Source organism: Gadus macrocephalus, chromosome 1 (assembly GCF_031168955.1).
Source record: "Gadus macrocephalus chromosome 1, ASM3116895v1".
In the NCBI taxonomy this organism is placed as follows: Eukaryota; Metazoa; Chordata; class Actinopteri; order Gadiformes; family Gadidae; genus Gadus; species Gadus macrocephalus.
This window is the reverse complement of record NC_082382.1, coordinates 13,854,020-13,868,870: the sequence shown is the minus strand read 5'-3', so window position 1 is coordinate 13,868,870 and position 14,851 is coordinate 13,854,020. Positions and strand designations below refer to the sequence as shown.

The following is a 14,851-nucleotide window of genomic DNA, read 5'->3' as shown; positions in this document are numbered from 1 at the left end:
GGAAAATGCATCACTAAATGTGCATTGCTTGGGATTTGTATGAATTACGCCACCAACACACAATTGGTCATACTGCACAGGCAAAGGGTTTCGTCATTAGGCCATAGTCTCATCCCAATGGTTTGACCTCATTCGGTGATAGATAGTGACTGAACTGATGTTGGTTTAAATGAAAATCGTTGGAGGTATTGGAGATTACCACTTTAAATCTTTCCAATTTTTTTATTTTCAAGCAAAATTATAAATCACACAATACCTAAACTGTGACATATATAATAATATTCCTCCATAATAAAACATTTTATTTTGGAAATATAATGCTTGGCCTGTACTGCAATGAGGATGGGTCCTCCTTAAGTCAGTGTTGAATCGATGGTGTGAACATAGGACATCATATATATATTTATATATGTTATATGTATAGACATGCAGACATGTATCACTGTGTCTGCATATGAAAACGTCATTCCAATTTGAAAGCATAGGATTATTGTTTAGACATGTAGACAGAAGAGCGAGTCTACAGTGTGTGAGTGTGTGCGCGCGTGTGTGTGTGTGTGTGTGTGTATGTGTGTGTGCGTAATTACACCTCACTGTGGTCTGTAATTAGCCATGACATGTTAGATATACGGTACGATTAGCTGCGTTAATACGCAAACATCCCAAATAAATTAATATAAAGCAGAAGAATAATTATGTGTTTATTTTAATTAATTAGTTGAACAGCATTTATATTAATCCAGTGTGTATGTATTTTTGTATATATATATATATATATATATATATATATACATTAAATAAATATACTTGACAGATTGATGGTCAACTCATTTCCTCCTGCTGATTACATTGCTGATGGGGTTAGTTTTGTATTAATCGCATGTTGTGCTGCAGCATACCTCTCCATAAAGACATTTTAATAGAATAAAAAGATAAATACAACTCCAACTAAACCTTATCTTAAGTATAGTAGTGTTTTCTCTTTCCCTTTTACACTTAACATCAATAATTGATTACACACCATAACTTTGGATTTCGATAAGTGCAAATAAGGAGTTTTGCAGCATTTCACATTGGGAGCCATTTTAGAAATGATTGCTTTCTTCAAAGGAGAATAGGTTGCTAGTCTAAAACACAATGGCTTTACAGAGGAGTGTGAGCTCCGTCTGTAATGAGAGGCACTAAATAATTTATGGCTTTAATCTGCTCACTGAGGTGTGTGGTCTATGACAGTAATTATAAATGCAGGGAGAAATTATAGCTGAATACTTTAACTGCATTAGGAGTCATCTGATGAACAACGTGATTGCCTGCTCATTTCCAACAATAGGGGGCAAGTCGGTGTCACGGTATTCAAATCACCACAGTGCCCATGTGCCTTTTCCCCTTTACCATCAAATGTCAATTTCCCGTTATAAAACAGAGATTTGATGGGAGGAGGTAATTGCGGACTTGATTGCTTGAAAAGAGATGAATTGCATGAAATGTTTATAAATTTAGGAGGCAATCATTTTTAATAGCTCTGAAATAATATAGCTGGAGGAAATATGTTTAATTGTTATGATTCCAGCATGCAGAGACAGTAGCAGCCTTTACAGTGAGGCAGTAAAAGCTGACAAGGAAATAGATTGTTCATGTGTATGTAAAAACCATGGTGTGACTATGGGTCTTTTAATCTCCAAATTAAATTCTCAAATCATCAAAATATATTGAATGCATCTGAGATTGAAAGATTTAATGAACACATAAATATGTGGGTTTGGTTTCGATTTATGTGAACAAGAAATGCCTTTTATTTTGGTTTAGTTGCATACACCATTTGGTTGCCATTGTTGTCTACAATTAATATTTCAGACGCAAGAAAAAAAAGACCACAAGCTATTATCAAATGTTAACTCTTTATTTGAATAGGTAAAAAAAAGGTGCAGGTATATTTTTTCTTGCTGTTAATAATTTTATCGCATGAAATGCACTGTTTTCCCCCTAAAATATATTTACATGTGAGATATTCCTGTTTCCAAATTACCTTTTTTTTTTCAACATTTACAGAATCCAAGTCTTAACTGGTGATTAAACATTTATTAAAGTGCTTTTTTTCTTTTATCATTGCAACACAAAACGCTTTACATAGCAATACACTGTACAGTTCTGTGTGTGTGTTATCACATGTCTTTCTATCCTTTCAAACAGCTGCACGTTTATGCAATTTACTGTAGTACTTAGAATACGTTGTAAATTACAATTGATTCATAAGTTCTTGTTGAAATACAATTGAAACTTGAAATATTATACAAATAAATAGTAGTCATAGCCAGTGCTATTGCATGCAAACATTAGCAATCATTTTTCTTCAAGCAGTAATACATTTCTTATTACTGGTGATGCATTTGAGCAGGGTGCAAAGGTATCTTTAAGTGTGTCCTTAGTTATTTCTAACCAGTGTGTGTGTACTCAAGTGAATGAAACGTTATAATAATGCACACTATACAATCAAATTTAAAAATGACTGGAATAATGGACCCGTGTATGTAAAAAAAAAGAAAGTAAAATAGACAAACAAACCCAAAACTCCCCACAAAAGGAGAGAGTATATTAAAACCTACTCCTTTTCCATTTCCACATACTGTGAGTGGTTATCTGGGGATTTGCTGTGAGTTTTACTCAAGTGGAGTTTAACCGCATGGTTGCTTGCAAATGTTCTACAGCAAAGCTTACATCTGAATTTTGAGTCAATATCCTCCTCCAGGCCCGGTGGCTCTGTTGGTCTCACGTTAAGGGCCTTTGACAGTTCAGGCTCTTCCATCTTTGTCTGGTGTTCCACAGGCAACTTGCACATGTCTATGATCTGGAAGCCTAGGTGGGATTCCAGGTGAGAAATGAATGCGGGGGGTGACCTGAACTGCGACGCGCAGTCATTACAATAAAAAATTGGATGGCCAGTGTCCATGTTCTTCAGAAATTTAGTACCGCCTGTTTTCCGTAATTGGTATTTGACGTTCGCTAACCAGTGGCTGATGGTGGTCATGGAGAGTCCGGTGAACTTGGAGATGTGCATGCGCTCCTGAGGCCCGAGGTCTGAGAGAAGGTACTTTCCTTCAGAGGTCTGGAAGAGGCTTGAGGCGAACTGGGCCTGCAGGATGAGGAGATGGCGGGGGTTCCAGTTGGACTGTCTACCTTTGCGCTTGTGGACAGAATACATGTCGGCCGACACGTCCTCAAAACGCCTGACATCCGTTTCCAGTTTCATGCTCGGGATTCTAGAGGGCGTGGAAGGTTTTGGTGTGGTGGCCTTAGGGAGGACTTTGACCATGTCGGCAATGTCAGACAGAGCGTACTTATGTGGTACTGGGGTAGAGGGCGGTAGTACTGAAGCACTCGCAGGCTTGCTGTGTTTGGATTTTGTTAAGTCTATCGGCTGGTCCTCATTAACAAACAGGAAAGAATTCTCAGGTCGATTTCTAATCGGATTTCCAAGCCTTAGAGCAGATTTCTCATTGTTCCGGTTTATTTCAGCGAAAATGGACTGAGTGCGCGCAGATATTTTAGCTGCCCTTGCATTGTTGGGCTTATTTGCTTTGCCCAGATGATTGTTCAATACGGACTGCAGTGCACTGAGGGGGTTTATGGCAAATGTATCCGGAGTGTCACTGAGAAGCTCTGGAGCAGCGCTGGGTCCATTGCTGGCAGAGGGACTCGGTGTCTTGCCTGTGTCGAAATCCGGGCTCAACTTTCCTTTGATCACTTCGTTCACGTCATTCGCACAGTCTGCGTCAAGCTTTGAAGAGGAAGAGGAGTCGTCCTGACAATCGCTGTCATCATTCTCCAGCGGATCAAACTTAATGTTCTGAATTTCTTTACTGTCGCTTATGCCAACCTTTTCCTTTTTGATGTCCACATTTTGATGCTGTCCCTCGGGGGTTTCTGCTCCCAGAGCTCCGGGGTAAACCTTCCCCTTTGGGGCGATGGTTCTGAGCTTGTGGTTGAACGACTGCTTTAGCTGAATGGGAGGAGACGCGGAGAGTGGCGTGCTTTTGATGAGCCCAGAGAGTTGATAGGCGGCGTGAATGCTAGGATAGGCACTCCAGCTTGGTGTCCCGGTTTGAGCTTTGTTGATGGCGGACGCCACTGTGTTGGCTAAAGATTTGAGGATGTCTCCTCCAGCGCCTGTACCCTGCTCCAGATCCTCCTCGCGGAGATAAGGATACTTAAAGGTATCGCTACCGGCCTTCTGATCCTCACTCTCTTGCTTTTCCTCTTTCATCTTGGTTTCCTCCTTTTTCTCTGACGTGCCCTCGCCCTGGCATTCCTTCTCTCGTTCCCCAGGGGAGGCCGCTTTCGGGGACGTTTTTCCTCCCTCGGTTTCACTGGCGGCCGGCTCAGCCAGTACCTGCATCTTCTCTACAGCCAAGGGATCCAGGGCTAACTGTTTACCCTTCTTGGAGGCCGAGTTTGTGACTTTGATGAAGTGGCCGGTCACCATCATGTGGGTGGTGAGCTGCTGAAGGGTGTCGTGTGAGCTCCCGCACTCCATGCATTTCAGAATCTGAGATTTGCACGTCTCAAACTGCCAGGTGTAGCTCGCCCCGTTCTGATAGCCGTAGCGGTTGTTGTTAGCGTTTGAAATGGCGGTGGCTCTCTGTGCGTCAGTTAAGCCAGTGGTGGAATCCGGGGAGCAGGGTCTTGCGGTGTCAAAGGCCCTTTTCTTTGACGGTGGCAAAAGCTTGGGAGTGAGCACTGGGAGAGGTTCTTTTAAAGGCACTTTTTGGTAATGCTTTGTTTTAATCATGTGAACACTCAGATCCTGAAGGGAGTCAAACGAGTGGCTGCAGAACATGCACTTCAACACTTTCTGTGCATCCTCTTTCCCCTCCATGTCATGCAGATTGCGTTTCCTGGATTTCGATGACGAGGACGAGGAGTTACTCTGTTTGCCGTGGTTGTTGTCCTGGTAATGTCCGCTCTTGCTCATGTGAACCGTGAGATCCACCAGTGTGTCATACGCAGCGCTGCAGTCCTTGCACCGGAAACGACTGGCTCCCGTGAACACCGACCCACAGGCTTTGTTGCTCTGCCGGTACAAGTGGACTGAGCTGAAGAGATTGGGTTTGGACATCGGCTTCGGAGACAGAGTATGCTGCAAGGTCTTGGAGAGCGCATCCTGGTGCCAATCGAATTCGGTCTTGGCGCTGCCGTTGGTGCTGTCACAGTTCGCTTTGCTGGTGTTCTTGCCTATTTTCAGGTCCATCCCAAGCCCTGTCCAGTAGGAGTCGGAGAGAAAGTTTGCATAGGCGGCCCTCATGTTCTCCAGGCTGCTGTTCATCTCCTGCTTGTGTTTGGGTGGGCCGCTCTCCTCCTTCGGGCCCTCGCTGAGATAGGGCGCTTTGAAGTCTGTGAGGCGGTCGCTGGTGTCGCTTAGGCGCGACTCCAACTCTGTCTCTTGATTGGAAAGGACACTAATAGGAGAGTTCTGGTCGCTGTAACTGTTAGTGCTCTTGTCGTCCATCTCTTTGTCCTCTGACATTTTGGGGTGGGGCTTCTCTGAACCTTCTTCTTCAGTGGGAGGGTCATTCTCTCCGTCCTCTTTGTCGATTGGCTCCTCAAGGACCATGTCATCGTCAGGCGTGTAAACTAGCATAAACAGAGAGAGGACAAACATAGGATGGATTACTTTTGGGGATTGTGAGAGGCGACAAGGATATAAAAATAACACATGGAGTTGTATTCAGAGCAAAAAATGTATACATCATTAAATACAACATTTTATCAAGTTTGACAATGCTAAAATGGCAATGTTGAATAGTAGATTATCAGGCATTTCACAGCAGGTATTTAAGTATTTATGATATATTACATGAACAAATTCCATCAAATGTGGGTATTTCAACTGCAAGTTGAAGTCGCACAGCAGGATCTGTCATTAGCCCGTACTAACTGCTGGTTTAACAGCCCTGCCTGATTCGCAATGGGGCATTAAAAGAGGAAGTACTGAACCGTCATTCTGACACGCGTCAGTAAAATCACCCCTACGTTTGACATTATGTTAACGTCACTGTGTCGAGCTGTTCAACTCATGTAACATATTTGATATGTAGCCATCTATCTGAATCCGAAACATCACAACACTATTAGCACGTATTTTTTCATGGTCAATGTTGTGGTCAGAAAATGTACATGCAAGGAGAGACGTCAATGGGCATAACAGCCCTGTTTAAGCACTGATGCATTTCATGTGGTTAATATTTATCTTTGGAAGAGAGGGCACTCTTGTGTGAGGACTGGCAGGAGTCGAGCACTCAGGGGCCCCCATACTGGGAGGGCCACAGAATGTCCTCCTTCTTATGTGTCTCAAAAATACTTTTTTTCCTTCTTTATTATCAATATTTCACAAGTGCCCCGAGAGGAGCCCTGGAGGTGAATGGCTTGCTGGCTAATGGACGGAGATGGAGATGGGACTTGGACTTTTCAAAACAAACATGGAGAATAGGGGCCCCTGTGAACAAGGGCTCCCACACACACCCAAGTGTGCCGTGACCTTGATCTACCGCAGGAAAAAGCTGTTTTGATTGGCCAACCGAGATCTGTGATGGCCCCCAGAAACACCCTTGACGCAGGGGGAGGGAGGGGTGTGTGAGTACAGAGGAATGTTTTATTTATACTTTTATATATAGTTTTTTCCAAAGTGATAGAGAGCACTATTGGCCATGACAAGCCTTCAGTTGATGTCTTCTCTTTTCAAAGTCTTTCCTGACACTGAAAGATTGGTCAGGTTCAACACAAAAGTGGAGGGATGGGCGTTTATTTTCTGCCTAGCGATTGTGTGATGGAAATCGCTCATTCCTGTATAGCTCATTATAGGAAGTGACTTTTTCCTCGCAATACCGAGTGTCAGTAAAATTTCACCAAAGTACGTGTCAGATTTTGACATTCCCAAACGGTAAAAAAGAGGAGAGGAAAGAAATACATTATCCCAAATTGACATGTTTCTTTTTTTCGGGGGATATGCAAGAAATGCCTGCATCAACATTAATGTATACGCTGGTCTATTGGTATTTGAGAAAGAAGGGGAAGATAGTGATTAACAACTCCCATTCCTGCTGTTTTATGCCTTTCTATCAGATGCCCTGACTAACAGCTAGCCAGAAGCAGCAATTAACCTTTTGGCAGGCATCACTCCGAGATACCACCATGTCTAACTCTCCTCCTCGAAGCATTGGTAAGTCTGCCCTGCCAGCACACGGTTCATACTACTGTAAGGTGTGTGTCTATGCCAAACAGCGTTGCTCCGCAAGAGTACAAGATCAAATTCAAGGGCATTGGTACTTTTGTATCACTCAATAGCTGTCATAAGCAGACTGCATCACAATAAAAAAAGATATCAATGAAAACACACCATTGCATTGGAATTCCTGTACAAATTCATCTGGAGTGGTTTACAATTTACGTCTGCATTTGTGTTGTGTGTGCCAGAAAATCTATGGATCTAGGAGTATTAAAACCATGATAATTGGAAAATGATAAGTATAATATTAGTAGCGGCAGTATGGAAAGACAACCTTGAAATGACCACCAACTAAAGAAACAGGGCTCAAACACACGATTTGGACCAGCCTCAAAGGTGTTTTTCAAAGCATGCAGGCTAACTATCCTTAGAAAACTAGAGGCTGCCGCGGCAGACTTGAGATTTAGCATGTCATAAACTGCTATAAAGCCTTCAATCTGTGTCACGACAAATTTATACCTTCAGACAGAAATATGCAAAGGTCAAAGGACCTTAGGTGCAAATCATAAATCCTCCACCCGAAGTGTTTATAACATTAATCTGTTAGAACACAGGCCTGGCAGAGAATGAGCTTGCTTCTCAGAAATGGCGGTGGTTTTCTGAGCCAAGTGTGTTTCCCGTATGTTATGAACCATGCTTACCTCATAAAACACGGCACACAGTACGTTACGCCTCGTACTTACAGTATCCTGTCAAAATACATGTTTGTATTCACCGTTGACGTGACAAACTATCCTCTCGTCAGGATTTATTGTCAATCCTTAAAAAAAGGGTGTATTCATTCTCTGGGGCTCCAATGCGAATGTGTTATTAGAAACTTTTTGTAACGGTGAGGAGAAATCAACATTTATCCCTTCGGAAGGTCAACACTGCACTCATTAATCTGACAGGCCTAGGAGGGCTGGCTGCCGGAGGGGTTTAGCTAATGGACAGCTGTGATACCCGGTGAGCGGCGGTAACACTATCTTCAAAGGAGATTGGGTAATTCATAGGTGCCAGTGACAGGTCTGCACGTCCGTGCCACTTTCCCCAGTGCACTCGGCTGGTCTCAAGCTACAGTTTTCTGCTGCGCACAAATCAATATCCCCTTTTTACTTCTCATTGATTGCCTTAGCGGTGGGACCGACCTAAGCAGGACTGTTATGACATTTCTAGATTTCCCCCTGTCCTTGGAACAATCAATTACACGCACATGGCAATCAAAACCTCTTTGCAAAATGAACCTGCTCCATGACATTTTCATCTCCTCGGATTTATGCCAAGTACGGAGAAAAAAAGGGAAAAGAAGAAGGATCTGCTCGGGTGTTGAGATGGCCAGGGTCAGCCGCTCTTCCAGCCGTCTCCAACACTGCCTCCGCAACGCCTTTGTACACAATAACAACTGGATAACAGAGCTGCAAACCATATGATGGATCCTCACTGTAGTGTATAAAAGCAGTGTATAAATAGGGTGTGTTAAATGTCAAAATCGTTAGGATGTATTTGCAGTGTTACCCGGCCACTTAAATATTACAGGACTTTGTCTGCCGGTAGAAAATAGATTTCAATGTTCAGAGTTGGAATGAGCAGAGAATGAGTCACCGTTCTACTGTTCTAGATAGAGACTACTCATGTGCCACATGGTTTAATGTTTGACAGTCTGATTAGGTTGTGTTGCTTCAGTTAAATCATTTATTTGTATGATGAACTAGGAAAAGGGATATCGATGGCTGGCCATGGAGTGATCTGGTGGACAGGACAATGAGGGAGGGAGGGAGGGAGGGAGGGAGGGAGGGAGGGAGGGAGTAAAAACATGCTCAATGGATGCAATCTGAATGCACCCAATGACACAATGATCACATTTGAAATACTGTGTGATCAGGGCCTTACTGGAGCACATGAGGCCCAAGGACCTTGGTTGGAGGGACTGTGAGTTTGAGTGTGACTCTTGTTAACTTGGATTCTGCACTGGATCAGAGCAGAGTTGGAATGGTAAAGGACACTAATCCTGATCCCTGAGGCGATCTCTAAAGTTCTGTAAACACTTCTTTCTTCGTTGTTCCCTGTCAGGAAGCCCTGGAGTCCCAAGGACACAGCAGAATGGAGACGGAACCGTTGCGTTTAAGCTGCTGCCACAGAGTGTCTCTGGAGGTTAATTGATAGCAGGGAATGAAATTGTTTTTGACTTGCTTTCAAGAAGGTGCCCATGGAGTACATTAAGTCGCGTCTGAGCCGTTACTTCATTCCAACACTTTGGTTTTATGAGTCGAGTGACGGCAGCGATGTCCTCACAGATTTAGCCGCTAGGGTAAAATGGTACAAACAGCACTTATATGCGTTGTGGTGAGAACCTTCTACGTAGATTGAGCCTCTTGAGAAACGTTCAGACACAGCGTCCACAGAAAACACTATTGTTGGATTCTCTGGAGTCTTCGACACTGAGAAACCGAGCGACAGAAAGCTTGCGTTCATTTTTGTATGCATGAAGGATATGTTACTTAAAGCGCATTACCTAGTTCACTTAACCCAAGCTATTCATGCAGAAAAATGTCCTGCTTTCCTACACCCATAAATTAAATATTAAAAGTGCCTAATATAGTCCAATGAAAACGCTCATCTCAAGGAGAGCGTGGCCAACAGGAAGACAGACTGTGAACGGAGCAAAAGGCACAATGTGCTCAGATGGACCCAGAGCCAGATTAATATGATATGATCACAAATATGACACCATATTCTGCCATCTGGCTGCTCATTTGGGCAAAAATGATCCCAATAATTATAGCAATTAATCAAAACACGTTTTTTACCACCAACATTCTGTTATCTCAAAAAAAACACAGAGGACTTTGGAAGGGACGGTCAAGCCGCTGTTCATTTAATCGATGAACAATGTTGAGCCACAACACTGTTTAAAGCGTGTGTTCACGGATCTCAAAAACGGGAAGTTGTATTTTTTGAATGTATTATATATCTAGTGCTGCTAACGTGGAAGGGGAGGAGTCCTCACGCCAGGAGTGTGCATGCTCCTCTCCGCTTCTGTGATTTGACCGCGCGCCACGGCGCTGCTCAGCTTCTGCTGCTGTGAGACGCTAGCCTGCCTGCCACCTAACAGGATGTGAGGGGTGGTGGGAGAGCATCGCAGTCTGCGCCTCAGCACGTAAGTCAGACCCCCACTTCAAACACACACGCACACACAGCCCCCCCCCCCCAAAACTAGAATCACCCACACCACCACCCTCACCATGGCGATGCTAGATCTAACATTATGAAACGATGCTAGCGTCTTCTTCTAAGATAGCATGATTGCCTCAGCCAGCCTCTCTTTTCATAGGACTCCCACCACAGACTCGTTGTTTTGACGTTGCGTCTCTGTTTTAGCGTGGTTCTACTGCCGGTGGACAGACACCCCCTATGCGCCCCACAACGGCTCACAGTGTGCCAAAAAAATAAATAAACGGAAACACAAATGTAGCCTTTATATCTCAAAAGCATGCGGTATTTCTTCACACGCCGAGACTAAAAGCAGGATAGAACACTGTGTATTTGTCAGATTACAGATAATCTTTCTTCTGCTCTGACAGATCAAAAAAATTTACCCAAAAAGAAAAAAAAGAATAAAGAGGGGGCGGAGGAGAAGTTCCAGTTGGTGGAGCAGCAGTGGTGGGGGTGGGGGGGGGGGGGGTGGGGTTGGGCTCCAGTATATTTCGCTCCATTGCGGGGGAGGGGAGGCGGCCGGGCGTCGCTCTGTCACTCGCTCTCTGAAGAGCCCCTGACACGGTGCTCCAGGAGCGACATGATGAGGTCTGATGGTTCCTTTCTGCAGAATAGCAGTTTACCCCTCATTCACCCTTATCACAGAGAGAGGGAGAGAGAGAGGGGGAGAGAGGGAGAGAGAGAGGGGGGGGAGAGAGAGATAGAGACAGAGAGAGAGAGAGAGAGAGAGAGAGAGAGAGAGAGAGAGAGAGAGAGAGAGAGAGAGAGAGAGAGAGAGAGAGGGTGAAGGAGATAGTGAGGGAGAGAGAGGGGCTGCGGCGGGGGGTGCGAAGCCATCATCTTACAGTACGCCACTCAAGGCAGCCTCGCATATTGGAGCTGACCAGTCAAGCAAACAGGGCGGGACTAATAAAAGAGCATCTTGCCTCGGTTCAAATTTCCCTGATTGAATGTCAGTCAGGAATGTTGGCGTGGCAACGGGGAGAAAGTGGGACATCATTTAAAGGGACCAGTGCCGAGCACACATAAGGCCTTTTGTCTCCCCGCTCCACGGGACACGGCGAGGTTAGGATGACAAACGCCGTTTGTTTTTCATGCCCACCATTCCCACTAAACACACAGCATTCAGACACTCCTTCCAGACCCTTTTCCCCCCTCCACTTCCTTAGGTTTTAATCAGCGTTTCGTTATTTTTAGCGCTGTCCAATGTAATCATCGTGGAAGAATGCCAATGACCTTTTTGTTCTTCTATATCGCCTTGAGTTATATGTGCCCTGATATCGATTCATTATAATATTTACAGGGAACACAAGAGGGGTGTCCACAAGCTGTGTGTGCTTCATGTCCCTCTCTCATCCCATGTTTTGGGATAGCAGAAGCATATAAATGGGTCAAAATGTGTATGCAGTATATATATGTCCAAATACACGGATATATATATATATACAGTATATATGTCCACTTTTCACTGTGCTACTTCCTAATTTATTCAGCCGGGGAGATATTTATTTGGATGTTATTTATATAAAAATTGCATACAGTAATGGCATCATAACCTGCATAACCCTTTGGCCGTACAACAAGAGGCCTTCTCCAAAGCCTTTAGGTCAGGCTTTGATCCGTCTGATATGAAGACGCTCTACGTGTGTTTTGTTAAAACAGTGCAAAACTATTTATGTTTCACTGACTCTTCCTTCCCCATCATGCCTGTATGGATCTTTCATTAAGACTTTTGGATGGGTTCCAGACTAAGGCTTGCCTTGTACACCCACCCCAACACACACACACACACACACACACACACACACACACACACACACACACACACACACACACACACACACACACACACACACACACACACACACACACACACACACACACACACACATAAACACACCCACAAACTCAAACACACACTTACACCGTGTTCAGCACTTTCTAAGAGCCAGAATGCCTTTTTTTTTTGCGTTCCGTCTTCATTAATAGTAAATTGCCAGTTTTTTCCTTCATTAAATACAATGAGGCCACTGAGCCCAAGTTCAGCTTGAGACCGGTGCTGTCAGATGCTATTGAGACCATCGACAGCCCCTTGGTGGCACCAAGACACGGCGAGGAGACCCGCCAGAAAACCTGCGTCTTCCCCGGCACAAAAAGGGTGACGGTACAAGGCGCAGAAAGGCTTAAAAAAAACAAACACAGACTCTCTTATTCAGCTTTATTTTAATGGTAAATGTGTTGTCAAGCTGCGTCTCGATAATGATTAGGACCTGCATTTCTTTTTTTCCCCGGGAAAAAAGTGCTAACTTTTATATTTGCCTGGTGCACATTGTCACTTTGACAGCTCGTTCTGAGAACAATGGCTGCCCAAATACTGAAATGTGTTGGCATCGAATAGTTGAAAAGTTTCCCCTCAAAAACAGGCGTGCTGCTGTTTGGGAGGCATTCTTCTGTTTGATATCGAGAGGGTGATTAGAACCAAAGAAAGGAGGCGTTGAATAAAGCGCCCCTCCCAAACCAGACCCCCCCAGCCCCTCCACCCCTTGTTTGAGATTGACATCGATCCATTGAGTCAATTATTTCTGCTCATAAAACCTATTTCTATGAAAGCTGGTTAAAGACTAGAGTCTTTCTGCGATGCGAGCGTGTGAATTAAACTGCAAGTAGAATTCACAGAAAACAACGGCCCACTTAGTATTGGCTCTGCGCTCTGATCATTTGTAAAGTCTGAATGGTCCAACCTTCAACAGAATCCTTTCTGTATAATACCTAAAAACTCAGGTTCACGTTAAAGTGGTTGGGAAGTGGGTCAGTAGTGGGGGGGGGGGGGGGGGGCAGACCCCCCACCCCCCACCGACTACTGGGCCGTTTCAATATGTCCGTTACCACCAAGGCAAGGTTTTGTCTCTGTGCTACGTCTCATTTAGTCAGCTGGGAGAGACGTGACATTTCCATGGTTCAAACGTACCAGAGAGAGAGAGAGAGAGAGAGAGATGAGAGAGAGAGAGAGAGAGAGAGAGAGGTATAGAGTCTTCTGTGTGCGTTCCCTGCATGGGAGGAAAGTGGTTAATCTATTGAAAGACGGTAGGCGGACGGGGCAGCCGATTGGAAACTGATACCCGCGGCGGCTGTAGGTTAGCGCACCGAGCAGGAGGAGAGGGTGGGCGGGGAGGGCGGCTGGTGGAGAAGAGGGAGGTAAGGGAGGAGGAGGGGGAGGAGGGGGAGGGGGAGGGAGGAGGTGGTGGTGGTGGTGGTGGTGGGGGGGGGGGGGTCGAGGGTGGCGGAGACCAGAGCGACAGAGGAGCGGTTAATGGAAATGAGTGACAGGCTTTCAGAATGATTTACAACGGGTGGCGCGGCGGCGGTGCCGGCCCGTGATGGATGATCCTGAAGACGGAGACAAACCATAAATCATGTCTTTGAATCATTGACAGAGATAGAGGAGGGGGGAGGGGGGAGGAAAAGCAATGGCATTGACGTTCATTCTTCCAATAATGTACATTGACGAGTTACACTACGGAGCCTTAATTAAAAAGTGAACACGGGTCCTCTCCACCGCAAGCCCCCACCTCCCCCCTTACTCCCCCCCCCCCCCCCCCCCCCCCCTGCATAAGCCAGAGCAGGCTCCTCTCCTCCTCTGTCTTCCCCTCCCCTCCCCTGCCCTCCCCTCTTCTCCTCCTCTGTCCTTTTCTTCTACTCTCTCCTTCTTTGTCCCCCTCTCCTCCTCCCTCCACTCTCCTCCGTTGGCTCTATCTCCTCGACTCTCCTCGTCTCTCCCTCTCCTCCTCTCTCCTCCTCCCTCCACTCTCCTCCGTTGGTTCTGTCTCCTCCTCTCGTCCTCCTCCCTCCTCATCTCTCCTCCTCCCTCCTCTCTCCTCCGTTGGTTCTGTCTCCTCCTCTCTCCCTCTCCCTCCTCTCTCCTCCTCCCTCCACTCTCCTCCATTGCTCTGTCTCCTCCTCTCTCCTTCTCGGTCCTCCTCTCCTCCTCCCTCCTCTCATCTCCGCTCGCTCTGTCTCCTCCCCTCCCCTCCCCTCCCTCCCCTCTCTGTTCAATGGTAATTAAAGATGCAGCACCCTGGATCCTTCCCCTTCCTTCCCCAACAGACACATTAGATAAGTGTTGTGCTCTGAGATAATGTCAACCCTCAACAATATCAGTGGAAGCTGGGCCTATTTGTTCCCACATTTGTAACAGACACGCACACGCACGCACACGCAAGTAGGCAGGCACTCACACGCATTGAGGCGAGCATGCATGCACGCCAGCGCGCACACATGCACACACACACACACACACACACACACACATACATGTGCGTACATACACACACAGACACGCACACAGAAACACACACAGAAACACATCTGCATACATAGACA

The 14,851-nt window shown here is 45.5% G+C and overlaps 1 protein-coding gene across 2 annotated transcripts in view; it reads right to left on the bottom strand.

The window, feature by feature from the left end:
• Positions 1-1,881: 1,881 nt before the first annotated feature.
• Positions 1,882-14,851, bottom strand: part of LOC132454074 (teashirt homolog 2) — a 27,345-nt gene continuing 14,375 nt past the window's right edge. For both annotated transcript variants that reach the window (XM_060047246.1, XM_060047238.1), the window contains exon 2: positions 1,882-5,628. In XM_060047246.1, the coding sequence (XP_059903229.1) occupies positions 2,600-5,608 (3,009 nt within the window). In that variant the 5' untranslated portion in view covers positions 5,609-5,628 and the 3' untranslated portion in view covers positions 1,882-2,599. The remainder of the gene's footprint in view (positions 5,629-14,851) is intronic.